The sequence below is a fragment of the Phyllobates terribilis genome, unplaced genomic scaffold, assembly GCF_046119375.1.
Source record: "Phyllobates terribilis strain yellow unplaced genomic scaffold, ASM4611937v1 Scaffold_2__4_contigs__length_985480577, whole genome shotgun sequence".
Taxonomy (NCBI): Eukaryota; Metazoa; Chordata; class Amphibia; order Anura; family Dendrobatidae; genus Phyllobates; species Phyllobates terribilis.
Genome location: NW_027362762.1, coordinates 435,990,384 through 436,016,718, shown reverse-complemented (window position 1 = coordinate 436,016,718; position 26,335 = coordinate 435,990,384). Strand labels below are relative to the sequence as shown.

General features: G+C 44.9%; 1 protein-coding gene across 1 annotated transcript in view; it reads right to left on the bottom strand.

Moving 5' to 3' along the window:
- Positions 1 to 14,611: 14,611 nt before the first annotated feature.
- PRR11 (proline rich 11) overlaps positions 14,612 to 26,335 on the bottom strand; it is a 28,521-nt gene continuing 16,797 nt past the window's right edge. Inside the window, exons 4-10 of the mRNA XM_073670551.1 lie at positions 26,185 to 26,307; positions 24,672 to 24,920; positions 23,042 to 23,140; positions 22,667 to 22,767; positions 22,522 to 22,581; positions 21,506 to 21,602; positions 14,612 to 17,220 (exon numbers count right to left, since the gene is read on the bottom strand). Of these exons, the coding sequence (XP_073526652.1) occupies positions 17,146 to 17,220; positions 21,506 to 21,602; positions 22,522 to 22,581; positions 22,667 to 22,767; positions 23,042 to 23,140; positions 24,672 to 24,920; positions 26,185 to 26,307 (804 nt within the window). The 3' untranslated portion in view covers positions 14,612 to 17,145. The remainder of the gene's footprint in view (positions 17,221 to 21,505; positions 21,603 to 22,521; positions 22,582 to 22,666; positions 22,768 to 23,041; positions 23,141 to 24,671; positions 24,921 to 26,184; positions 26,308 to 26,335) is intronic.

Genomic DNA, 26,335 nt, shown 5'->3' with positions numbered 1-26,335 from the left:
GAACGCAGCACAATCTTTCCACTAAACAGCACTGACTGGAAGCTCTGCGAAGCGCCCTCTGGCGGCCACCACTGGTCAGCGCATACTCTAAGGAGGGCACTCACTTCAATCACACAGCTGGCATTTTTATATTATCTCTGGCCGCCGTCACTGGTCAGCACAAACTGTATGGAGGGCACTCATTTTAATGACACAGCTGGCATCTTTATATTATTATTGTGCCATTTATTCCATGGCGCTTTACATGTGAAAAACATAATGAAGAACAATTACAATACTCTTGAACAAAAAGTGACGATGACTGGTACAGGAGGAGCGAGGACGCTGCCCGCGAGGGCTCACAATCTACAAGGGATGGGTGAGGATACAGTAGGTGAGGTGGTCATGCAGCAGCACACTGGAGCGGTGGTTACTGTAGGTTGTAGGCTTGTCGGAAGAGGTGGGTCTTCAGGTTCCTTTTGATGGTTTCCACGGTCAACGAGAGTCTGATGTGTTGGGGTAGAGAGTTCCAGAGTAGAGGGGATGCACGGGAGAAATCTTGTATGTGATTGTGGGAGGAGGAGATTAGAGGGGAGTAGAGAAGGAGATCTTGTGAGGATCGGAGGTTGCGTTATGTACCAGGAGACTAGGTCATGAATGGAGGAGACAGGTTGTTGATGGATTTGTATTCCAAGGTTATGGTTTTGAACTGGAGTCTCTGGGCAATGGGGAGCCAGTGGAGAGATTGACAGAGAGGAGAGGCCGGGGAATAGCGGGGGGACAGGTGGATTAGCCGGGCAGCAGAGTTTAGCATAGATTGGAGGGGTGCGAGAGTGTTAGAGGGGAGGCCACAGAGCAGGAGGTTGCAGTACTCGAGGCGGGAGATGATGAGGGCGTGCACTAGTGTTTTTGCAGATTCGTGGTTGAGGAATATTCAGGACTGGGAGATATTTTTGAGTTGGAGTCGGCAGGAAGTGGAAAGGGCTTGGATAAGAGGTTTGAAGGAGAGCTCAGAGTCCAGGGTTACCCCAAGGCAGCGAGGTTGCGGGACTGGGGAGAGCGGACAGCCATTGACTTTGATGGACAGGTCAGTTGGGGGAGTTGAGTGAGATGGCGTTTATGAATCAACCAGAGGTAAAGGCAGTAGAGGTTACAACGCTTTAAAAAGATAAAGCTGGGGTAATGATGGAATAGTTGTGGGCAAATGCCAACTAGATTCTCATCCACTTCAATCAGTGAGCTACTGAGAGAAGTGTCTGAGACTCTAGTCGGCACGTGGCCATAACTATGCAAATTCATACTTGCAATCACTACACTGGCAATGCGAAGGAATATTGACAGTGTGTGCACAGCACTCTATCATGATTCAGTAATATGCTATCACACAGAGTGACTGCAGAAAAAAACAGACCAAACAGTCCATCTAAAGAAGCCGCCATTATCTTTTTTTTTTTTTTTTTTAAACCTGTGTAAATGTTAGTGTAGTGTCAGTGTGTTAATGTACTCACCGATCGCAGTCTTCTCCAGTATCCAGCGCCGCTCCGTTCCTCTTCTAAGTCACCTGACGGCTATTCAGACTCTCCGCGCCATGCTGGGCTCTATGTGACCCATAAGTGGCTTTTACAATATAGGTCTATAGTGTGAGAACGAGGCTCAAAATGAGGATCCCTAGGCTTACATTGTAAAGAGACTTCCAGGTCATGAAGCATAGGAGTAAGCCGGAGAGTCTGAAGAGTCATGACGTCACTCAGGAGAAGCAGAGCGGTGCTGGATATCTGAGAAGATGGCGCTAGATGAGTATATTAACACACTGACACGACTCTAACATCTACACAGAATTAGGGGGAAAAAGTTAATGGGAGGATTCTTTGAAGCAGAATATAATTGACATACAGTTATATCCTTTCTGTTTAGTAGACCTGGTTACATTTAGAAATATGGATACAGGATAAAACAGTAGTGTTAAGAATAATAGCAGTCCAATATGACTAACCAGATTAATCACTGTTTTTGGTATAAATTCTATTTCCACATGTCAAACAATTTACCAGCTGGTGCAGTAGATTCTAAGAAAACCAACAGGCTCAGCATTCATGATCTGCATGTTTTTAAGTCTGTGTATTTGAATAATTAATTGAAAGGAGGTGTGTTCAAAATAATAGCAGTGTGGAGTTCAATTAGTGAGGTCAATCATTCTTTGAAGAAACAGGTGTGAATCAGGTGGCCCTTATTTAAGGGTGAAGCCAGCACATGTTGTACATGCATTTCTCCTTGAAAGCCTGAGAAATATGCGTCATTTGAGACATTGTTCAGAAGAACAGCGTACTTCGATTAAAAAGTTGATTGGAGAGGGTAAAACTTATAAAGAAGTGCAGACAATGATAAGCTGTTCAGCTAAAATGATCTCCAATGCTTTAAAATGCGAAGCAAAGCCAGAGAGAAGTGGAAGAGAACGGAAGACTACCTGTCACGGGTGTGTCAGATGTGACAGACAGTCGCCCTGCCGTTGGTCGCAGATGATCTCTTCGTTTGGTATTACAGACACCTTCTTTCACTCTAGGACCCAGCGGCTACCTCCTTCCTGCTAATTGACACCCTGGCCTGGGTATTTAAATAGTTTCACTTTGCAGCAGGAAGGTGTTGGTGATACTGACATGTTTGTTTGTGAATGCTTGGAACTCTCAGACTACTATCTTCCTCTGTGGTGCTAGGAGGACGCTTGGAGTTATCTTTCTGAAGTCAGCTAAAGCTAAGCTACTTTCGCCCGTGTTTGTCTCCCTTGTTGTCTTTAGTCATTAGTGGGGACTGACTAGTGCTCATACCCCCTTTCCCTACCCAGGGCCAAGCGCTAGGAAAATACAGGGTTTAGGTTCGCGTGCGGCGATTGGTAAGGAACCAATATAGGGACGATAGTGGAGACAGGGTTATATCAGATCAGCCTAGTAGGTCTCCACTCCCCTCTTTCCGTAGTGTCTGGGCTCCCTTTCCCCCTTCCCTTTGTGTTGCACTTAGTCTTTCACACACCTTGCGTGACACTACCATTCGAATGGATCGAACAATAGCCAGAATGGCAAAGGCTCAGCCAATGATCAGCCCCAGGATGATCAAAGACCGTCTCAATTTACCTGTGAGTACTGTGACAGTTAGAAGACGCCTGTGTAAAGCTAATCTCTTAGCAAGAAGTCCCTGCAAAGTCCCATTGTTAAAAAAAGACATGTACTGAAGCGGATACAATTTGCCAAAGAACACATCAACCGACTGAAAGACATTTTGTGGACTGATGAAAGTAAAATTGTTCTTTTTGGCTCCAAGGACCGCAGAGTTTGTCAGACGACCCCCAAACTCTGCATTCAAGCGACAGTACACTCTGAAGACAGTGAAGCATGGTGGTGCAAGCATCATGATATGGGCATGTTTCACTTACTATGGTGTCAGACCTATTTACCGTATACCAGGGATCATGGAGCAGTTCGCATACATTAAAATACTTGAAGAGGTCATGTTGCCTTACACTGAAGAGGATATGCCCTTGAAATAGGCGTTTTAACAAGACAAAGACCCTAAACACACCAGTAAATGAGTAAAGTCTTGGTTCCAGTCCAACAAAATTGATGTTATGAAGTGGCCAGTCCAATCCCTTGACCTTAGTCCGATAGAACACTTGTGGGGTGACATCAAAAATGTTGTTTCTGAGGCAAAGCCAACAAATGCCAAAAAATTGTGGGATGTAGTCAAAGCATCTTGGTCTGGAATAACAGGTGACAGAAGTTGGTTGACGCTATACAAAATAGATGTGAAGCAGTTCTAAAAAAAAACCCTGTGTGTATACAACTAAATATTAGGTTAGTGATTCACAGGAATGCTAAATCCTCAAAAAAAACAGTACGTATTCCCATCTCCAAGATCCTATCCCAATATGTAGTAGGTGTAATAATAATAATAATAATAATAATAATAATAGCAGCAAATACCTCCAATTAGAAATGTAGTATGGTTTTTCTGATTCTCTGTGTCACTTATCTCATGTGCAGGCATTGCAGGACCTTAGGTATCCATGGTTACGACCACTGATATAGTGAGTTAGCTCATTGCTGATGGCCGTAACCATGGATACCTAAGGTCCTGAAATGCCCTGCACATGAGGAAAGAGACAATGAAAAAAGGGAAAACTATACTACATTTCCAATTGGCGGTATTTGCTAATATTATTATTATTACACTTACTACATATTGAGATAGGATCTTGGAGTTGGGAATACCCCTTTAACTCTTGTTTTTGAACACACTGTTATTATTTTGAACACTACTGTATGTGACTGGTATATGATACATCAGAGACATATCATCTGTATATAACATCTAATGTCTGTGCACACAGTATATTACATCCAGTACACAGAAGAAAAGGTGACTGGTATATGATATACCGACTGCAGACATCAGATGGTATGAACTGCATAATATGAGACTGTTGTATATTATACTATGAGTACAGACATCAGATATTACAACAGTCACATATTATCCTGTATATAATATCAGATGTCTGTACACGTAGTACATTACATACTGTATACAAGATATGTGACTGGTATATGATATACTGTGACTACAGACATCAAATGGTATGTAGTTGATAAAATGTGATGGTTGTATATTGTTCTGACAGTATGTATTCACATATTATACTGTATATAACATCAGATGTCTGTGCACATCGTATATTACATAAAGTATACTGTACAGGACAATATGTGATATACTATGAGTACAGACATCAGATACATACAGGATAATATGTGAACAGTGTAATATCATCTGATGTCTGTGCACACAGTACGAGCGAATAATTTTTCAGAGGGGCGACATAACAGAGCATGACTGTTGTGGAGGTCAAACCAATAGGCTGAAATTAATTCTGTTCAATATGATTATTAACACATTAATTACAATTGAAATAATTATATCATATAATATTAAAGGGCATGTGGGGCTCTGCTTCGTGTGGATGACGCATCCTACATCATCGTAAATGCCATACTAGCATTATTTCATACTGTGGGGCTACATGCCTATGCCTTCCTGTTGAGTGTTCTATCCTTCACCAGATTTATCTTTAGGGCCATACTAAGGTTATTCACCATTGCAGTATTGTTACTAATTGGGGAATTTATCTACTAAGGGGCAAAGTGCATGTATATACTTACTTACCTGCTTGTAATTGGTTCTCTGTTATCTGGGTCATTATACCTGTGTTTTGTGATACTCTAGTGCAGGGGTCTCAAACACGCGGCCCGCATGCGGCCCCTGAGGCTGCTTTATGCGGCCCGCAGGCACAGACCTCTTGACGATCCCGACCTGGTCCAGGAGGAGCCGCCGACAGCAGCGCTGAATTGCCACACAGAGACTGTTTCCCAGCACTGCATTTCCAATGCCAGCCGCTGGCCAATCAGAGGCCAGCAGCTGATATCTGCGTGTCGGCGCAGCGAGTATGACGTCATTGCCATATGCAGATGTCAGCTGCTGGCCTCTGATTGGCCGGCTGCTGACATTGAAAATGCTGTGCTGGGAGACAGTCTCTGTGTGGCAATTCAGCGCTGCTGTCGGCGGCTCCTCCTGGACCAGGTCGGGATCGTCAAGGGGTCGGACTCTGTGGTGCCTGCGGGCCACATCTGCAGGAAGGCCGCCGAGGGAACGGAGGACAGGTGAGAATCATCTTTTTTTTTTTCTATTTTATGTGTGTGAAGAACAGCACAGGGGGCACAGAGCCACAACATGGGGACCGGGATGGGGCACAGAGCCACAAGAGGGGACCTGGATGGGGCACATAGCCACAGGATGGGGACCTGGATGGGGCACAGAGCCTCAAGATGGGGACCTGGATGGGGCACAGAGCCACAAGAGGGGACCTGGATGGGGCACATAGCCACAGGATGGGGACCTGGATGGGGCACAGAGCCTCAAGATGTGGACCTGGATGGGGCACATAGCCACAAGATGGGGACCTGGATGGGGCACAGAGCCACAAGATGGGGACCAGAGCCACAACATGGGGACCTGGATGGGGCACATAGCCACAAGAGGGGACCTGGATGGGGCACATAGCCACAAGAGGGGACCTGGATGGGGCACATAGCCACAGGATGGGGACCTGGATGGGGCACAGAGCCTCAAGATGTGGACCTGGATGGGGCACAGAGCCACAAGATGGGGACCTGGATGGGGCACAGAGCCACAAGATGGGGACCTGGATGGGGCACATAGCCACAAGATGGGGACCTGGATGGGGCACATAGCCACAAGAGGGGACCTGGATGGGGCACATAGCCACAAGATGGGGACCTGGATGGGGCACATAGCCACAGGATGGGGACCTGGATGGGGCACATAGCCACAAGAGGGGACCTGGATGGGGCACATAGCCACAAGAGGGGACCTGGATGGGGCACATAGCCACAAGAGGGGACCTGGATGGGGCACATAGCCACAAGAGGGGACCTGGATGGGGCACATAGCCACAAGAGGGGACCTGGATGGGGCACATAGCCACAGGATGGGGACCTGGATGGGGCACAGAGCCTCAAGATGGGGACCTGGATGGGGCACATAGCCACAAGAGGGGACCTGGATGGGGCACATAGCCACAGGATGGGGACCTGGATGGGGCACAGAGCCTCAAGATGTGGACCTGGATGGGGCACATAGCCACAAGATGGGGACCTGGATGGGGCACAGAGCCACAAGATGGGGACCAGAGCCACAACATGGGGACCTGGATGGGGCACATAGCCACAAGATGGGGACCTGGATGGGGCACATTGCCACAAGATGGGCACCAGGATGGGGAACGTTGCCACAGGATGGGGACCTGGATGGGGCACATAGCCACAGGATGGGGACCTGGATGGGGCACATTAGTACAAGATGGGGACTTGGATGGGGAACATTACTACAAGATGTTTTCCATTATTACTATATGATGCTAATTGTAAGACAATATTACTGTATGTGGCCAATTGGGGGAAATAAAATTGTAAAAAAAATAAAAAATAAAATAAAGCATGAAAAAATATTGGGCACTAAAAATGCTGTTTTATATGTAAACTAAAGTAAACACAAAAAAGTGCACGTTTATTATCGCCACATCCATAACGACCCAAGCCATAAAAAAATAAACACTGCAAAAATGTTCAAAAGGTGTATACAAAAAAAATGGTATCACTAAAAATGTCACATTGAACAAAGAATGCGGCCCCCCAAATTCAAATTTTTTCCATGTGCGGCCCATATACCCAGCCGAGTTTGAGACCCCTGCTCTAGTGCAATGTTTTGCCTATTTTAAATGTTTTTACTTTTTGTGTCTGTTCCAATTATTGTTATAATAAAGTTTTTTGCTATTTTGAGCAGGGCTGTGGAGTCGGAGTCGTGGAGTCGGAATTGGAGTTAGTTTTGGTTGGAGTCGGTAGAAATGTACCGACTCCAGCTTTAAAAAAAATGTATTAATATTTCATAATTGAACTTTCATATGAATTTTATAAATGTTACTCAAATATATATGTTCTATCAAACTAGGAACAACAGTGATAAGCAGTTCTGCTAGAGATAGAGACATTTCTTACTTCTTGTGTGGCACTGTTCTCCACAGCCCTTATCTAATCTTATACTTGGTTAACCTCATGCTGCCCCAACCCCCCTACTTACAATGTATGAAACTGAAAGTGAAAATGTTTTGCAAATTCTTAGTAGTAAAGCTCCTCCTCTAGACTAGATGTTTACTAGGTGTGCGTCTTCCAAGCATCTCACAGCTGCTACTCAGAAGAGGAAGACTGTAAGAAGTATTATCCTTTCAACAAACTTTGCATCAGTTAACTGTGAGTACATGAGGAATAACAGTATTACTGACCACTATATCAGTTGTACGACCTGGCAATAATTTTGTACAATTGTTTTTAGGAAAAACAATTGTCATTTGGACTGTGAATGCAGAATTAAAAACCTGAGAATGTCAAAGAAGCGTCACATTAAATCAGCTGTATTTGAACATTTCACCATCACTCAAGATAGAAAACATTATGTCTGTCAGTGTATGACAAATGATCCAGACGAAAACAAATGCTGTGAAGCCAAGATCAGTGCATATTCAGGCAAAGATAAAAATGCTCCTACCAGAGCTTCTAATCTAAAGAGACTTTTAGAGCGCTTTCATCCATGAGTACTGAAAGCAGTGGATGAGAAAGACTGCATCCAAACCAATGAACCAGTGCCCAGCTCTTCCAGCCAAACAAAGGAGCAGAGAACTTTGCAGCCATCAGTTGCAAGATATTGTGTCAGTGACAAAGTTACTGTGACAATGACAGTAGATACATTTAAAAAACAGATCATAGAGCTTATTGTAAAGGATAGTGTGCCTATTTCATTATTTTCACGACCACCTTTTATGTGTCTGAATGGGGAAATGGCCCACAAGCTTGGTGTTTCTCTGGAGAGAGAGAGAGTATTAGAAAATTAGTAATCGAAGAAGCTTTTAAACAAAAGGAAGAACTTAAAAAAACTCTCAAGGGACGCTTTCTGTTTCTTAAAATGGATGCCTGCACACGTCACAGAGTGAACTATTTTGCCATCAATGTCCGATTTGTTTGTGACAAAAATGAAATAGTTACCAAGACATTGGCAGTAAAAGACACCAAAGCTCATCACACCAGTGAGTTTCTCCAGGTCTTGGTGGAAAAGGTTCTGCAAGACTATGAACTTAAAAAAGAGCAAGTTCTTTCTGTCGTGACTGACAATGCTTCAAATATGATAAGTACTATTAAGCTAATGAATGAGAGTAATGATGGTGACCAGCAGCTAGAAGAACATTCTGGGTCCACAGACACAGAAATGTTTGAAATAGAGGAACACAGTATTGTAACTGAGGAGCAAACTGAAGTTGCTTCAGATGAACAGCAACATGATAGTTTAGATCAGGGGTCTCAAACACGCGGCCCCTGAGGCTGCTTTATGCGGCCCGCAGGCACAGACCCCTTGACGATCCCGACCTGGTCCAGGAGGAGCCGCCGACAGCAGCGCTGAATTGCCACACAGAGACCGTCTCCCAGCACTGCATTTCCAATGCCAGCCGCTGGCCAATCAGAGGCCAGCAGCTGATATCTGCGTGTCGGCGCAGCGAGTATGACGTCATTGCCATATGCAGATGTCAGCTGCTGGCCTCTGATTGGCCGGCGGCTGACATTGAAAATGCTGTGCTGGGAGACAGTCTCTGTGCGGCAATACAGCGCTGCTGTCGGCGGCTCCTCCTGGACCAGGTCGGGATCGTCAAGGGGTCTGACTCTGTGGTGCCTGCGGGCCACATCTGCAGGAAGGCCGCCGAGGGAACGGAGGACAGGTGAGAATCATCTTTTTTTTTTTCTATTTTATGTGTGTGAAGAACAGCACAGGGGGCACATAGCCACAAGAGGAGACCTGGATGGGGCACATAGCCACAAGATGGGGACCTGGATGGGGCACATAGCCACAAGATGGGGACCTGGATGGGGCACATAGCCACAAGATGGGGACCTGGATGGGGCACAGAGCCACAAGATGGGGACCTGGATGGGGCACATAGCCACAAGATGGGGACCTGGATGGGGAACATTGCCACAGGATGGGGACCTGGATGGGGCACATAGCCCCAAGATGGGGACCTGGATGGGGCACATTAGTACAAGATGGGCGCCAGGATGGGGCACGTTGCCACAGGATGGGGACCTGGATGGGGCACATAGCCACAAGATGGGGACCTGGATGGGGCACAGAGCCACAAGATGGGGACCTGGATGGGGCACAGAGCCACAAGATGGGGACCTGGATGGGGAACATTGTCACAGGATGGGGACCTGGATGGGGCACATAGCCCCAAGATGGGGACCTGGATGAGGCACATTAGTACAAGATGGGCAACGTTGCCACAGGATGGGGACCTGGATGGGGCACATTAGTGCAAGATGGGCGCCAGGATGGGGCACGTTGCCACAGGATGGGGACCTGGATGGGGCACATAGCCACAAGATGGGGACCTGGATGGGGCACAGAGCCACAAGATGGGGACCTGGATGGGGCACAGAGCCACAAGATGGGGACCTGGATGGGGCACAGAGCCACAAGATGGGGACCTGGATGGGGCACAGAGCCCCAAGATGGGGACCTGGATGAGGCACATTAGTACAAGATGGGCGCAAGGATGGGGAACGTTGCCACAGGATGGGGACCTGGATGGGGCACATAGCCACAAGATGGGGACCTGGATGGGGCACAGAGCCCCAAGATGGGGACCTGGATGGTGCACATTAGTACAAGATGGGCGCCAGGATGGGGCACGTTGCCACAGGATGGGGACCTGGATGGGGCACATAGCCCCAAGATGGGGACCTGGATGGGGCACATTAGTACAAGATGGGCGCCAGGATGGGGCACGTTGCCACAGGATGGGGACCTGGATGGGGCACATAGCCACAAGATGGGGACCTGGATGGGGCACAGAGCCACAAGATGGGGACCTGGATGGGGCACAGAGCCACAAGATGGGGACCTGGATGGGGCACAGAGCCCCAAGATGGGGACCTGGATGGGGCACAGAGCCCCAAGATGGGGACCTGGATGGGGCACATTAGTACAAGATGGGCGCAAGGATGGGGAACGTTGCCACAGGATGGGGACCTGGATGGGGCACATAGCCACAAGATGGGGACCTGGATGGGGCACAGAGCCACAAGATGGGGACCTGGATGGGGCACAGAGCCACAAGATGGGGACCTGGATGGGGCACAGAGCCCCAAGATGGGGACCTGGATGAGGCACATTAGTACAAGATGGGCGCAAGGATGGGGAACGTTGCCACAGGATGGGGACCTGGATGGGGCACATAGCCACAAGATGGGGACCTGGATGGGGCACAGAGCCCCAAGATGGGGACCTGGATGGGGCACATTAGTACAAGATGGGCGCCAGGATGGGGCACGTTGCCACAGGATGGGGACCTGGATGGGGCACATAGCCCCAAGATGGGGACCTGGATGGGGCACATTAGTACAAGATGGGCGCCAGGATGGGGCACGTTGCCACAGGATGGGGACCTGGATGGGGCACATAGCCACAAGATGGGGACCTGGATGGGGCACAGAGCCACAAGATGGGGACCTGGATGGGGCACAGAGCCACAAGATGGGGACCTGGATGGGGCACAGAGCCCCAAGATGGGGACCTGGATGGGGCACATTAGTACAAGATGGGCGCAAGGATGGGGAACGTTGCCACAGGATGGGGACCTGGATGGGGCACATAGCCACAAGATGGGGACCTGGATGGGGCACAGAGCCACAAGATGGGGACCTGGATGGGGCACAGAGCCACAAGATGGGGTCCTGGATGGGGCACAGAGCCCCAAGATGGGGACCTGGATGAGGCACATTAGTACAAGATGGGCGCAAGGATGGGGAACGTTGCCACAGGATGGGGACCTGGATGGGGCACATAGCCACAAGATGGGGACCTGGATGGGGCACAGAGCCCCAAGATGGGGACCTGCATGGGGCACATTAGTACAAGATGGGCGCCAGGATGGGGCACGTTGCCACAGGATGGGGACCTGGATGGGGCACATAGCCCCAAGATGGGGACCTGGATGGGGCACATTAGTACAAGATGGGCGCCAGGATGGGGCACATAGCCACAAGATGGGGACCTGGATGGGGCACATTGTCACAGGATGGGGACCTGGATGGGGCACATAGCCCCAAGATGGGGACCTGGATGGGGCACATTAGTACAAGATGGGCGCCAGGATGGGGCACGTTGCCACAGGATGGGGACCTGGATGGGGCACAGAGCCACAAGATGGGGACCTGGATGGGGCACAGAGCCACAAGATGGGGACCTGGATGGGGCACAGAGCCACAAGATGGGGACCTGGATGAGGCACATTAGTACAAGATGGGCGCCAGGATGGGGAACGTTGCCACAGGATGGGGACCTGGATGGGGCACATAGCCACAGGATGGGGACCTGGATGGGGCACATTAGTACAAGATGGGGACTTGGATGGGGAACATTACTACAAGATGTTTTCCATTATTACTATATGATGCTAATTGTAAGACAATATTACTGTATGTGGCCAATTGGGGGAAATAAAATTGTAAAAAAAATAAAAAATAAAATAAAGCATGAAAAAATATTGGGCACTAAAAATGCTGTTTTATATGTAAACTAAAGTAAACACAAAAAAGTGCACGTTTATTATCGCCACATCCATAACGACCCAAGCCATAAAAAATAAACACTGCAAAAATGTTCAAAAGGTGTATACAAAAAAAATGGTATCACTAAAAATGTCACATTGAACAAAGAATGCGGCCCCCCAAATTCAAATTTTTTCCATGTGCGGCCCATATACCCAGCCGAGTTTGAGACCCCTGGTTTAGATGATCTTGTTGAAACTGTGTCAATACGTTCTTTCATTCATCACATGCGCTGTGTTGTGCATACGCTACAGCTGGCTATAAGAGACAGTCTGCAAGAAGGACATGCTGCTGCACTGATTGGCAAGGTGAGAAAATTGGCTACTGTTGCCAGAACCCCTAAAGTTGACTCAATTTTGAAGAGACGTGCTGGAAAAGGGGCAATTATTGATCAAGCCACACGATGGGGCAGTACTTACTTAATGATTGAGCGCTTGGTTGAACTGAAAACCTTTCTTGTAGACATGGCTAACCCTCAACTGACGCTAAATGAAAGTCAGTGGAATCAGGTGACTGAGCTGGAAAAATTGCTAGAGCACCCATTTACAGTGACTAAAAAATTACAAGCAGAGGACTTAACTCCAGGTATTTTCTTGAAGGAGAGGAAGAACCTGATGTTTCGCCTGTCGCAAAGAGGAGGGTTAATTGCAAGTGGCATTGCTACATCAATGAAACAGAAAGAGGAGCTACTATTACAATATAACATTCTTTTGGCAGCTGTTTATGTAGACCCAATGCATCGGATTCTTCCAGATGATCAACAGCTAACTAAAGGAAAAGAAGCTCTGTTTGAAATAGCAGTAAGGATGAAAGGGTTGCAGAACAGTCAGGAGGAACAAGAAGAATTTGGTCGTCCTGCCACATCTTCACCCTCATCATCAACTGATGAAGAATTTAATTTCGAAAAATATTTGGATCACAAGGACCGTGCAAAGCGTTCCCGCATAGAAGAAGAGTCATCCCCATCAAAGAACACAGCCAGTACATTTCAGCAGAATTTTTCATGTACACTAAAAGAAATTGAGAAATTTGACCGTTCATCAAAAATAACAGTGCAACAAGCGATTCCTCTGTATCCTGACATTGTCAGAGATGTTGCCCGAGTGGTTACTGCTTTGCCACCAACCCAAGTTAGTGTAGAGAGGTTGTTCTCTGCTCTCAAAATAATTAGATCAGATTTGAGGGCATCCATGAAGGAGGATCTGACAGAGGCAATACTTTTTCTGAGGACAAATTTATAGATTTCTTCTTATTAACTGCTTAACAGTGTTTATTGCATATTTACTTACAAGAGTTTAGAAAAGTTTATAAAAGTTATTTGCTATATTCTAATTGTATTCTAATAAATATAGTTTTTGCTCTAAGTGGCCTGATTACTGATATGATGGTGAGAAACTGAGTAAGCACGATGTTAATATTTTACAATAGTAAATTTATTGTTACGAATTGGCCATTTATGAAGGAGTCGGAGCCGGAGTCTGATAAAATCCAGGAGTCGGAGTCGGAACTGTGGCTTACCGACTTCACAGCCCTGATTTTGAGTGTGCACGGACTCTTGGTTACCCTGCGTCTTTTTTTTTTTAATCATACATTACTCCTATGTGGGGTTTCCGTAGCACCCCTTTATAAATACTGGTATCTATGCCTGTCCACTTTTTTCTTCTGTTGCATCCTACATCATCCACACAGTGTCCTCCACCGCGTTCCTGCGCAGGCGCACTTCTCTGTGCCCTGCTGACTGCTGAGGGCAGAGCAAAGTACTATTCTGCGCATGTGCATTGAACACCTGCACTTCTGGGCACTCCACGGTGGTTGCAGTTCTGGAATATGACAGCACTGGAGGATAGTGGGTTCCTGGTCACTTCACGTTTGATTCTTCTCAATTCTTTGGCAGTTAACGTGCATCTTTTTTTCTAAACACGGTATTTGGTACCCTGTTGGCTATTTGTAACAAAACGTTTGCTGTTTCAATATCTTAGCATTTTTGAGAGTGCTGCCTCCCTCTAAGACTTAACAATTTTTGACTTTTTTGGAGTCCGTTAAATCTCTTTTTTTTGTCCCATTTTGCCTGAGGAAAGCAAGCTGCCTAATGACCTTGATAAAGGTTGTTGTATCCTGAAGTCATAGACTCCTTCATTACAGAAATACACATCACCTGATCTGTTCATCCAATAAGCATTAAAGTTTATACAACCCAGGAGTAGGAAAATCTGCAAAACTTGGGCAAAACATATGCACTGAAGCTGTAGATAAAGACTGGCGAGAGACTTCACTGCTTATAGAGATCATTCACGTAAAATGCTACAAAACACTTTTTTTTAATGCTTTATTTAAATATATAAAATGTGTCATATATAACAAATATACAGTATCTGCAGTTATGACCATAATATTTTTTTCTTTGAACAGTCCAATGAAAAGCGTTAACATAAGCTGTAAAAATTCTATAAGAGAGGCAGACAACAAGTGGTTACAGTCACTGTAGAACTACAAGTTTCAGAGTGCATTGATACAAAAACAATTCCTAGAAATGTATCAGAACAGATTAGTCTCATGGAAGGTTTTTATGTAAACATATAGGACGAAAAATCCTGGCAATGTGTTAAAAAAAAAAATAGCAATAAGGAAGGTACTCAGCTGGTTAACATGAGTCCGCACCTTTCCAAATATTACAGTACTTGTTTTTTTCCCCTCTTAAAATCACCATCTGTCAAGACAGTAAAAAAAAAAAATCTGTTGAGTTATATAGTTATTGCTACTTCTGAGAAACCTGGGTGACAATCAATATGATCGGTATTCGAGCTCAATGGAGCATCCACCCAGCACTCCAAGACTCCTGAAAAGTAAATGAGGCCAGTTATGTAGTGACAGATGACAGGGACCCCTGCATAGCTCAGCATGTATGCCATTCAGGAGTCTGGACGCTATAATGGAGGCTTTATTGGTTGCCAGAAGCAGAATAGAACAGTTAAAAAAAAAATAAACCTACTCAAATTTACAGGTCATTTTTGATTGTGGAGGGAAATGCTTTTTATATTATGAATGTGCATTTAACGCAACCATGTAGTAAATAATACTAACACATTAGTTCCCATTACCGATGGAATAATACTTGTGTATTGTGATCATATCCTTGTGTAATGGGAATTAAAAAAATAAATAGCAACCCTGCTCTTATTTCACCACCTCGTTCCCACCAGTTTAGTGCAAAGTTCTGCTGAAAGTAGGGGTGACTTTACAGATTAAACCTACATAGCTACATTGGGGGGAGGTGTCCATTTCTTCTGGTTGTCCTTGTTCTAGTAGAGGAAACCACAAACGGCACTTTCTTACGTAGTGGACAGCCATGAACAAAGTATATCCTGAGCAGCTATACTTTATAAAAAAAAAAAAAAAAATGGCTAATGTCTGACATTTGCAGTTACATGCCTGTACAGCGGCATACATCAATGTTGGTATACAACAGAAAACTTTCAACATATAATACGAACAAGGCGTAATCTGTAATGAAGATTTCAGGATTTTGGCAGGATTGTTCTATGAATCAACTTGGTTTCTGCATGTTGGTAGGTGATCGTGGACAGGTTGGAACATGGCTTAAAGTCACTCAGTTTTTGCTACCTCATCTGAAAGCTGCATAAGGTAGGAAAAGAGACCCTGATTCCAATGATGTATCACTTAGATCACTGGGTGCAGCAGTTGTGATACAATCAGAGTTCTTAGAATGCAGCAAAGGCTGTGTATAACTCCGCCCACACCACAGCTCTCTATGTACATTGTCTATTGACAGTGAGCTGCTTATCAGAGGAGGGGGCGGATTTAAACAACTTGGCGTGAGGCAACTAGTCACAGCAATGATAATGTCTCAGTGATAAAACCTTCATTATAAGTAAACCACAGCACACAGCCTGATAAGTGACACATCGTTGAATTCAGTGTTCTGACCCCTACCTCATACTGTCCTCAGATTACATAACAAAAACATGTCCACAGATTCCCTTTAAATGTTCAAAGATTTTGGATTGAAATGTAAATAATTGGCCACATGATGGGGTAGCCAGATATAAAGTGCCCATTGCTAAAGGATAAAGTGTAACCCCAGAGGAAGGGTAGGACATGCCTGGATCACGGGGCTACAAATTGCTGACGGATTCTAATGGAATACTGTTGTGGCATTAGCTGCTTACATTCATTTTGTCAAACAACAGAGAATATATGGAATTCAGTACAGTTAAAATGAACATAAAAACATAGAAAAGGTATATAGAAAGAAAACGTCCCCAGCTGTATTTGGTATCAGCATTTCAGGGTACAGCGTCTCAACACCAGAATACGGATTATGAAAGTGAATGCTATATAAAATATACACAAAGAAAAAGCCAGAGTTACACTGTTTGTGCACTTATCTTAACATATATACGACTGGAGAAACTCCAGGGCATACATTAACGTTCCAAATTGGGTGATCTGAACGCAGCCCGAGAGTAATCGTTCAGTAACCGGAATGCTTTATAGCTTTGGCCACCATAAATGTAAAATTTGTGATGCAACATCATTTAACAGAGAGCCAGCTCTATTACAATTATTTTTTTTTCATATGTAAATACAAGTGATCGATTAAAAAAAAGAAAATTTACCTGCACAAATGGAACAGAGTAAATCAAGTGTGATGAAAATTTAGTGGTTTCCTCAATATTTAAAAAAAAAAAAAAAAAAGTGTCAACATTTTAAAATATATTCAGATATATTCCACTCAGTGGTTTCCCCCAATCAAGTTTCCAGTTTAAGAATATGTAAGAAGTTGGAAAACACATTTAGTGCACTTTACTTTGACTGAATCTAGGAGTGTACACAGTGGCATAGTTATTGCGGACTCCATTTCTGTGCACTACTGGCTTAGATGATCAAGGCCTTGGGTTATTAGGGACCTCCGCATTGGCGATGGACTTTTTGGATGAGCAAGCTGTATGGGGGGAAAAAAAAGGTGTTTAATTTCAAATTTAAAAGGCATATAAGACCGTGCTATCCAGCAAGAGAAAAGAGAAGTGTGGTTCATATAAAGCAAAATGTATACAACCGATTATCAAACCTCCACTGATGTCTCGCTGTCAGCGCTGCTCCATTTCTGCATTCGGTTCAACACATGAGAGAGTTTGGTGTATCAGCATATGATCAGTGATATGTATGAAGGGGGCTGGCTACGTGGTTTATTACAATAGCTAAGACAGCCTCTTTCTCTGGCCATACATCAGCCGTGATGCTAAAGTAAATCAGTAAATACTGAAATAAGTGTGTGGTCCAATGCACCAAGGCAGATAGTCGCACAAAGGGTGCCATGAGAACCTTCATTTGCATATTACAATAAAGTTATTTTGGGGGGTAATGGAGGAACAGATTTAAAAACAAGAAAATCATTTTTATTTTTGCTCCATCTCCTGGAAGGCCATTTGGTTAGTATGACATGTAAATGAGGGTGATGGACTTCCTTAAAAAGGCATTTTTTATAAAGTCCAGTTATTCTGAATACCTGATAACCTGCACCTATCAGACCCCTTTGATGTTGATAAAAGATTGTCGTTAACTACATCTGTACTATAATTCCAACACAACAAAATAAATATTAGTATTGACACTATTCTACCAAAGAAGTATCAAATTGTATATATACACACACTGCTCAAAAAAATAAAGGGAACACTCATATAACACATCCTATGTCTGAAGGAATTAAATATTCTCATTGAATACTTTGTTCTGTACAAAGTTGAATGTGCTGACAATAAATCACACAAAAATCATCAATGGAAATCAAATTTATTAACCAATGGAGGCCTGGATTTGGAGTCACCCCCAAAATTAAAGTGGAAAAACACACTACAGGCTGATCCAACTTTGAAGTAATGTCCTTAGAACAGGTCAAAATGAGGCTCAGTATTGTGTGTGGCCTCCACGTGCCTGTATGACCTCCCTACAATGCCTGGGCATGCTACTGATGAGGTTGCGGATGGTCTCCTGTGGGATCTCCTCCCAGACCAGGACTAAAGCATCCGCCAACCCACAGTCTGTGGTGCAACGTGACGTTGGTGGATGGAGCGGGACATGATGTCCCAGATGTGCTCAATCGGATTCAGGTCTGGGGAACGGGCGGGCCAGTCCATAGCTTCAATGCCTTCATCTTGCAGGAACTGCTGACACACTCCAGCCACATGAGGTCTGGCATTGTCCTGCATTAGGAGGAACCCAGGGCCAACTACTCTCAAGGGGTCTGAGGATCTCATCTCGGTACCTAATGGCAGTCAGGCTACCTCTGGCGAGCACATGGAGGGCTGTGCGGCCCTCCAAACAAATGCCACCCCACACCATTACTGACCCACTGCCAAACAGGTCATGCTGAAGGATGTTGCAGGCAGCAGATCGCTCTCCACGGCGTCTCCAGACTCTGTCACGTCTGTCACATATGCTCAGTGTGAACCTGCTTTCATCTGTGAAGAGCACAGGGCGCCAGTGGTGACTTTGCCAATCCTGGTGCGCTGTGGCAAATGGCAAGTGTCCTGCACGGTGTTGGGCTGTGAGTACAACCCCCATCTGTGGACGTCGGGTCCTCATACCACCCTCATGGAGTCGGTTTCTAACCGTTTGTGCAGACACATGCACATTTGTGGCCTGCTGGAGGTCATTTTGCAGGGCTCTGGCAGTGCTCCTCCTTTTCCTCCTTACACAAAGGCGGAGGTAGCAGTCCTGCTGCTGGGTTGTTGCCCTCCTACGGCCCCCCTCCATGTCTCCTGGTGTACTAGCCTGTCTCCAGGTAGCGCCTCCAGCCTCTGGACACTACGCTGACAGACATGTGCCATCCTGGGTGAGCTGCACTACCTGAGCAACTTCTGTGGGTTGTAGAGTCCATCTCATGCTACCACGAGTGTGAAAGCACAACCAACATTCAAAAGTGACCAAAACATCAGCCAGAAAGCATTGGTACTGAGATGTGGTATGTGGTCCCCACCTGCTGAACCACTCCTTTATTGAGTGTGTCTTGATAATTGCCAATAATTTCCATCTATTGTCTATTCCATTTGCACAACAGCATGTGAAATTGATTGTCAATCAGTGTTGCTTCCTAAGTGGACAGTTTGATTTCACAGAAGTTTGATTTACTTGGAGTTATATTCTGTTGTTTAAGTGTTTCCTTTATTTTTTTGAGCAGTGTATTATATTATATTATATATATCCTAACCTCACCCAGTCACTGCTGCAAACATCACCACTAAAGCGGTCAGGTGATAGATGCAACAGGATGACAACAGAATCGGCAAGACCACAGCTGTTCATAGGGTGTGTGGGTGTTCATTTTATAACATGCCATACTCTTAAGAACATTTTGTAAGGCCATCCCAATTTTTTATTTAAAGGGAATCTGTAAAAAAAAAACCAAACAAACAAACAAAAAAAAAAACAACAACAACTTCACTGCGCATGCGCCGGGAGCAGCTCGGCGTAGCGCATGCGTGGCTCCCAGTGCTGGAAGCTTTACTGCCTGGCCGTGATACTGCGCAAGCGCCCTACAACTTCAGCGCTCGCCGGGAGCAAAGTTCAAATACGTGGGCGGCGCCAGCCCTGATGCGAGAATCACACCCCTATGACTGAACAAGCAGGTAGGATATAAGTATAGAAAATGTTATATCCTCATTATACTACCATTAATTTTAATGAAAAAGCTTGTTAGTGCTGAACATTGCATCACTAACAAAGCAATGGGGGCAGTGTAGATAGTAGATAGGACATGACAGGTTTCCTTTAGGCTGCGTGCCCACTATGCGTTTTTCCATTGTTTTTGCTGCGGAATTTCCGCAGTGAAAACGCTTAAAAAAACGCTTGGTAATATGTGCCCCATGGTCCCCAATGATAATCCGCACGTGCTGTGCACATGCTGCGGAAATTTCTGCTGCGGATTATCATTGCGGAACAATCCGCAGCATGTCCATTAATTTTGCAGACACGCAGTGTAATCGCCGCCATTGACTTGCATTGGACCGCGTGACATCCGCATCACAGCATCTGCTTATATCACACGGTTCAATGTGCGGATGGTACCCAGGTTTGGAGAAGAGGAGACTCTCTTCCGGGCCCGGGTACCATAGTGCCTGTAAAAAAAAAGAATTTAAATTTAAAATAAAAAATAAAGATTATACTTACCTTCCGACGTTCCCCGGTATCCATAGCGATGCGTCCGGTGTGTTGGACGGCTCGCGGTGGTGTGAGGACCTGACGTCATTGAATCATGTGACAGGTCACGCGACCGCTGACGTCGGCGGTCGCGTGACATGTCACATGACTCTGACGTCATCGCAGGTCCTTCACACCACCGCGAGACACCGGGGAGACCGAACGGAGCAGAGAAGGAGACCGGGGGCCATCAGAAGGTAAGTATAATCTTTATTTTTTACCATTCTCATTCTTTTTTTTAAACTATTACTTGGTCACACTATATAAATCCATTCCGGTTGCATGGATTTATATAGTGTGAACAAGTTGTCAAGCACTTTTCCAAGTGATGCTAAAATCGCTTGGAAAAGCGCTTGATGACCCGCATGCAGAAATGCATGCAAAAACGCGAGACAAACGCTTCTACCTGGCGGGAAAAACGCATGTAAAATCCGCATGCGTTTTTCCTGCTAGGGAGAAGCGGAAAAAATATGCAGCATTTCTGCATCGTGGGCACATAGTCTTAATGCCAGTGATTGACAGGACACTTTTCTTTCAGTGATCTGCCACCCTTGCCCACAATCTAGTCCAAGTGTCGTCATTCCCTGTGCCGTGACTATGAATGCAAAGATAGCTCCTGATGAGGAAGACAGTCGGTGTCTGCTGCAATCTGCATCGTTTATGTCCTTTTTACTCAGACGACAGGCAAAGGAGTGAAAAAGACTGTTAGTATCTGGTGCGATCGGCAAATTTCTGTGCACCATCACAGGGATTGACGGCACTTGATTGTCTGCCTTCTACGTACGCTATAAAAGGACAGAAAGATGCCAATCAGTGGAGTGGGCAGGGTTATACAGAGCTCAGCATTCAGAGAACTGCTAGATCTGTAGCAGAGAAAACAATGATTTTATCAAAATGATATCATGCAGCTCAGTAAGTGACATATCGCTGGAGTCAGGATCTTTCCGTGCATTATGCTATCATTTTTTATTTTTTTTTATCATTGATAAACAAATTCAGCTCTGCTACATCTGTAGCTACAAACTTGCCTGAAATTTTCGCCTTAAAGCCTTTGTCATTAAAGGGGTGAGTCCAGTCCCATTCTCTTTGTTTTCTCTGTCATATAGTGGGGTGCCTCCTGGACTCCTGAAGAAAAATATTGAGCAATATTTGTGAACTACAGAGTGCTTACATTCTGTGTAATAGTTTTATTCTCCATTTTTGGTGTTTTTTTTGTGCCAAATGGATGGAACAGGGGTGGAACGAGGACGTTACACCACAACTCATTTAATGCATGACGAGCTTTTGGTATACCTTATGCCACAAATCTTACTCCAGTTCCTGACTTGAGTAAGATGAGTGGTGAGGCACATGGCACTTCTAAGATGCGAATGATTCATTAAGAGGCGCGCACCTCTTAATAAATTAGTCACCTTTGACACCAACATGCCCTTTCATAAAAATGGACTTGAATAAAGGATGAACTGAGTAGCGCATGTCATTGGTGGGGGCAGGGTTACCTCTAAGTGACAGCAGTGTGAGCACGCATGCTCAGATCAGACTTCTCTGTCTGTATCCTGCTGATGCTTTGGAGTGCCATACCTTCAGCTGACAAGCCCTGTGATTTGCTTTCTATTAATCAGTGGCACATCATAGCACTTGTCAACTGAAAGCATGTTGGATAACAACCTAAAAAAACTAAAAAACAGTTTCTGTAGTATAAAGGTAATGAAAATTATACTGCAGGCATGATTTTTTTTTTTTATAAGTCTAGGCCCCCCATCTGCTTAGTTTAAATTGAGTTTTGGAGTGACAGACTACCTTTAAGGCCACGTTCACACGTTCAGTATTTTACATCAGTATTTATCTCCCACTCCTGGTTTTGGCTGACAAATACAGAAGCGGTGACATCTTTCTATTATACTTTTCCTCTGACTGTTTCACTCCTGATTTTAGCTTACAAATACTGAGGTAAAAAACTCAAATACTGCATGTGTGAACATGGCCTTAGAATGCTTCTCACAATCTGCATTTATTGCTATTCTGGGTAAAAATGCAGGTTTACCTTTCCATATTGACCTTTCTCAGACGTTGCCTAACGTCCAGTGGGCTTTTAAGCTTTTCTCTGTATAAAAATAAAGCACGATAAAATTTTTCAGCAATAAATGCAAATAATTTAGTTTTGAACATCTTTCAAATCAGCAACTTACTTGAAAATATTTGAGAGACGCTTTGGCGGCATGTTTAGTTTAACACCCTGCAGTTCTGACATGGTGATCAGTGGAAAGCTCTGACGTCTGACTAACGCCTTCTGAAAATATAATAGTAGTATCAAAAATAAAAAGGTATAACGGATTATTAGGGCTAGTCTTAGAAAACATCAATAGAGGTGGCCATATGCAGGAGATAAACATTGACCAAACGCATCAATTTTGGTGGGCTCAGACAAATATCTAATGGGGAGGGAGGAGTCTCCCGACTCTCCACAGGTAGCAGATGTCAGTGGAAAGCAAGAATTGGGTATACTCATTCCTTTGTTCATGTGGAGCTGATAACACATGTAAGTAACTTTCTAATGATTTTACCGTTTGTCTGTCTATGTTGTCATTGGTCTTTCTTAATTTGACATTCAGAAGATCTTTAAGGGTAATTTGAATGGGTCCTTCTAGTTTCACTGGTGGTGCCTGTAAAATATGAGTCAAGTTTTCTCTTTAGATTGCAGAACCAAACCACTCACTTCTCTTGGGAGTCAAAAAAAATTAGTATTTAAAATTCAGTTTTATTTTTGCATACTATTAAAGGGGTTGTCCACTACTAAGACAACCCCTTCTGGATCTGAATGCTTGCCCCCGTGAAAATAAAAAGACTTAGGCTGAGTGCCCACTATGCGTTTTTCAAGCGTTTTTGCAGCGGAATTTCCGCAGCGATAACGCTTAAAAAACAGCTTGGTAATACGTGCCCTATGGTCCCCAATGATAATCCGCATGTGCTGTGCACATTCTGCAAAAATTTCCGCTGCGGATTATCATCGCGGAAAAATACGCAGCATGTCCATTCATTTTGCGGACAAGCAGCATAATTGCTGCCATTGACTCGCATTGAATCGCTTACTATTCGCATGACTACATGTGCACATGCGGATATTAAGCGATTCAATGTGCGGATGGTACCCGGGTTTGGAGAAGAGGAGACTCTCCTCCAGACCCGGGTACCATAGTACCTGTAAAAAAAAAAAAAGAATTTAAAAAAAATAAATAAACATTATACTTACCTTCCGATGGCCCCAGGTCTCCTGTACGATGCGTCCGGTCTCTTGTACGGCTCAAGATGGTCTAAAAGGACCTTCCATGACGTCATTTAGTCGGTGGTCGCGTGACCTGTCACATGACTAAATGACGTCATGGAAGGTCCTTTTAGACCACCGTGAGCCGTACTAGAGACCAGGCGCACCGGAGAAAAAAGACCGGGGGCCATCGGAAGGTGAGTGTAATGTTTACTTTTTACCATATTTATTCTTTTTTTTCAACTATTAACTTGGTCACACTATATAAATCCATGCCGGTTGCATGGATTTATATAGTGTGACCAAGTTGTCAAACACTTTTCCAAGTGATGCTAAAATTGCTTGGAAAAGCGCTTGATAACCCGCATGCAGAAATGCAAGTGAAGAACGCTTGACAAACGCTTCTACCTCGCGGGAAAAACGCATGTAAAATCCGCATGCGTTTTTCCTGCCAGGGAGAAGCGGAAAAAATATGCAGCATTTCTGCATCGTGAGCACTTAGCCTTATATTCCCCTCCGGTGTCGGCGCTGTTCCAGCACTTGTGTTCCTGGGGCTCACATGTGGTTGTTACGTCATACAAGCCCTGCACCCAGTCAGCACTGCCGTCACTGTCCCCACCTTTGGACGTTTTACTAATCAAGAAGAAGTGAGCGGCAAGCCGTAGCTCTCACTTCCTCTTGAGTACGTATATGACCTAAGGTGGGGACAGTGACAACAGCGCTGACTGGGCGCAGGACTCCTATGACGTAACAACCACGTGAGCCCCGGGAATAAGAGTGCTGACACCGCTGGAACAGCGCCGACACCGGAGGGGAATATAAGTATTTTTATTTTCACGGGGGCAAACATTCAAATCCAGAAGGTGTTGTCCTAGTAGTGGACAACCCCTTTTGAGCTTCATTCTTAAATTTATTATAAAATTATATCCTACCTTTGGGGGTCGAATGCTTGCCATTTTCTTCAAAAGTGGAAGAGGTCTTACAAGTGGAAAACTGGGTGGTGGAACTGGTGGGGGAGGAGGTGGAGGAGGGGGTGGTGGTGGAGGGAGTAGTGGTACAGATGGCAGGAGACCGGCTTCTGCTGTTTCCACCTTATATTCTTTTGTAGAAGGCAGGGTTTTGACTTGCTGACAACTACAGCAGCAGACACTTCCTGATAAACTTGAATTGGTGTCTTTAGTCTGAGAGAAAATAAACACAATTGTTAGCAAAGCCCCAATACACAGATAGCTGGGAGATGTATGATCACTCAGCCGACAAGTCGCTCATAAACAGGACCACGTGGCTTAGGTGAGCGTTGGGTGTTCTATAGGGGAGAGAGCTGCTGTCAGACCCTGGGGTTGGCATCTCTGACAGATCCGACATGTGGGATACTTCTCTCCCCTGTCATCATCTGTAGGGAGAAGGGTCAGGATTCCAGAGTTGTATTACTCACTGGGTTACTTGCTGTAGTTTTGATAAAATCATTGTTTTGTCAGCAGGAGATCATCACTAGAGGACTAGAAAACCTGATATTCATAAGCTGAGGAACCTATTCCACTCCACTGATTGTGCATAGGCAGAGAGCAGCAGGAGTACACAGAAAGCTGTCAGAGAACTGGTAGATCTGCAGCAGATATGAGAGTGGTTTAACAAAATTACCAAAAGCAGCCAAGTAAGTGACACATTGCTGGAATTAAAATCTCTACCCCTACATCTTACTGCTCTCAGATAGAGTAGAAAAAACTTGGTGACGGATTCCTGCTAAAGCAGGAGTGATTTTTTTTCCCTTTGTTAGGTATCATGTAGGTAAATGTCATGAAGGTAGCAGCATACTCACCGGCCGCCATCTTCTGCAGCGCTCTGGTCCTTTGTAGCAACACGTGACGGCATTAGTCATGAACCGAAAGTCACTTTTTGAATTTACAGAGTCTCATTCTGAGTCACAAAGACGTAGATTAGGAGAATAAGCACTGCTCACCAAAGTGATCGGGCAGGTTACAGATGTGGTCATGGGGTGCAGCAACAGACCAGAGCGCTGCTGAAACTGGGAGAAGGAGACGACTGCTGAGTGCGCCATTACCTTCATGGCTCTTACAAACATGTCAAACAAAGGCACAAATTTAAAAAAACAAAAGTCACTGGAGTATTCCTTTAAAGGGGTATTCCCATTTCCAAAATCCTATCCCAATATGTAGGAGGTGTAATAAAAATAACAACATTAGCAAATATCTACAATTAGAAATGTAGTATAGTTCTTCTGATTCGCTATGTCGCTTACCCCATGTGCAGGGCATTGCAGTAGCTTAGGTAGCCATGGTTATGACCAGTCATACAGTGATAGTTAGTTGTTAGTGGTCGTAACCATTGATACCTAAGCTACTGCCATGCCCCTGCATTGGAATAGGAACACCTCTAAGTCCTAGGCTAGATTCCTGCTAAAAAACTGATGACTTAAGTGGTTACCTGAAGTGTTAGCTGCAGCTTTAGAAACTCAACTTCAAGTTTATGTAAGCGCCGTTTCAAAGTCCGTTGTTCAAGATGGTAGATGAGTGGTGGAGCAATGATATTTTTTACAAAAATGCGTGGCTGAAAGGAAAGGATTACAAAGTGGTGA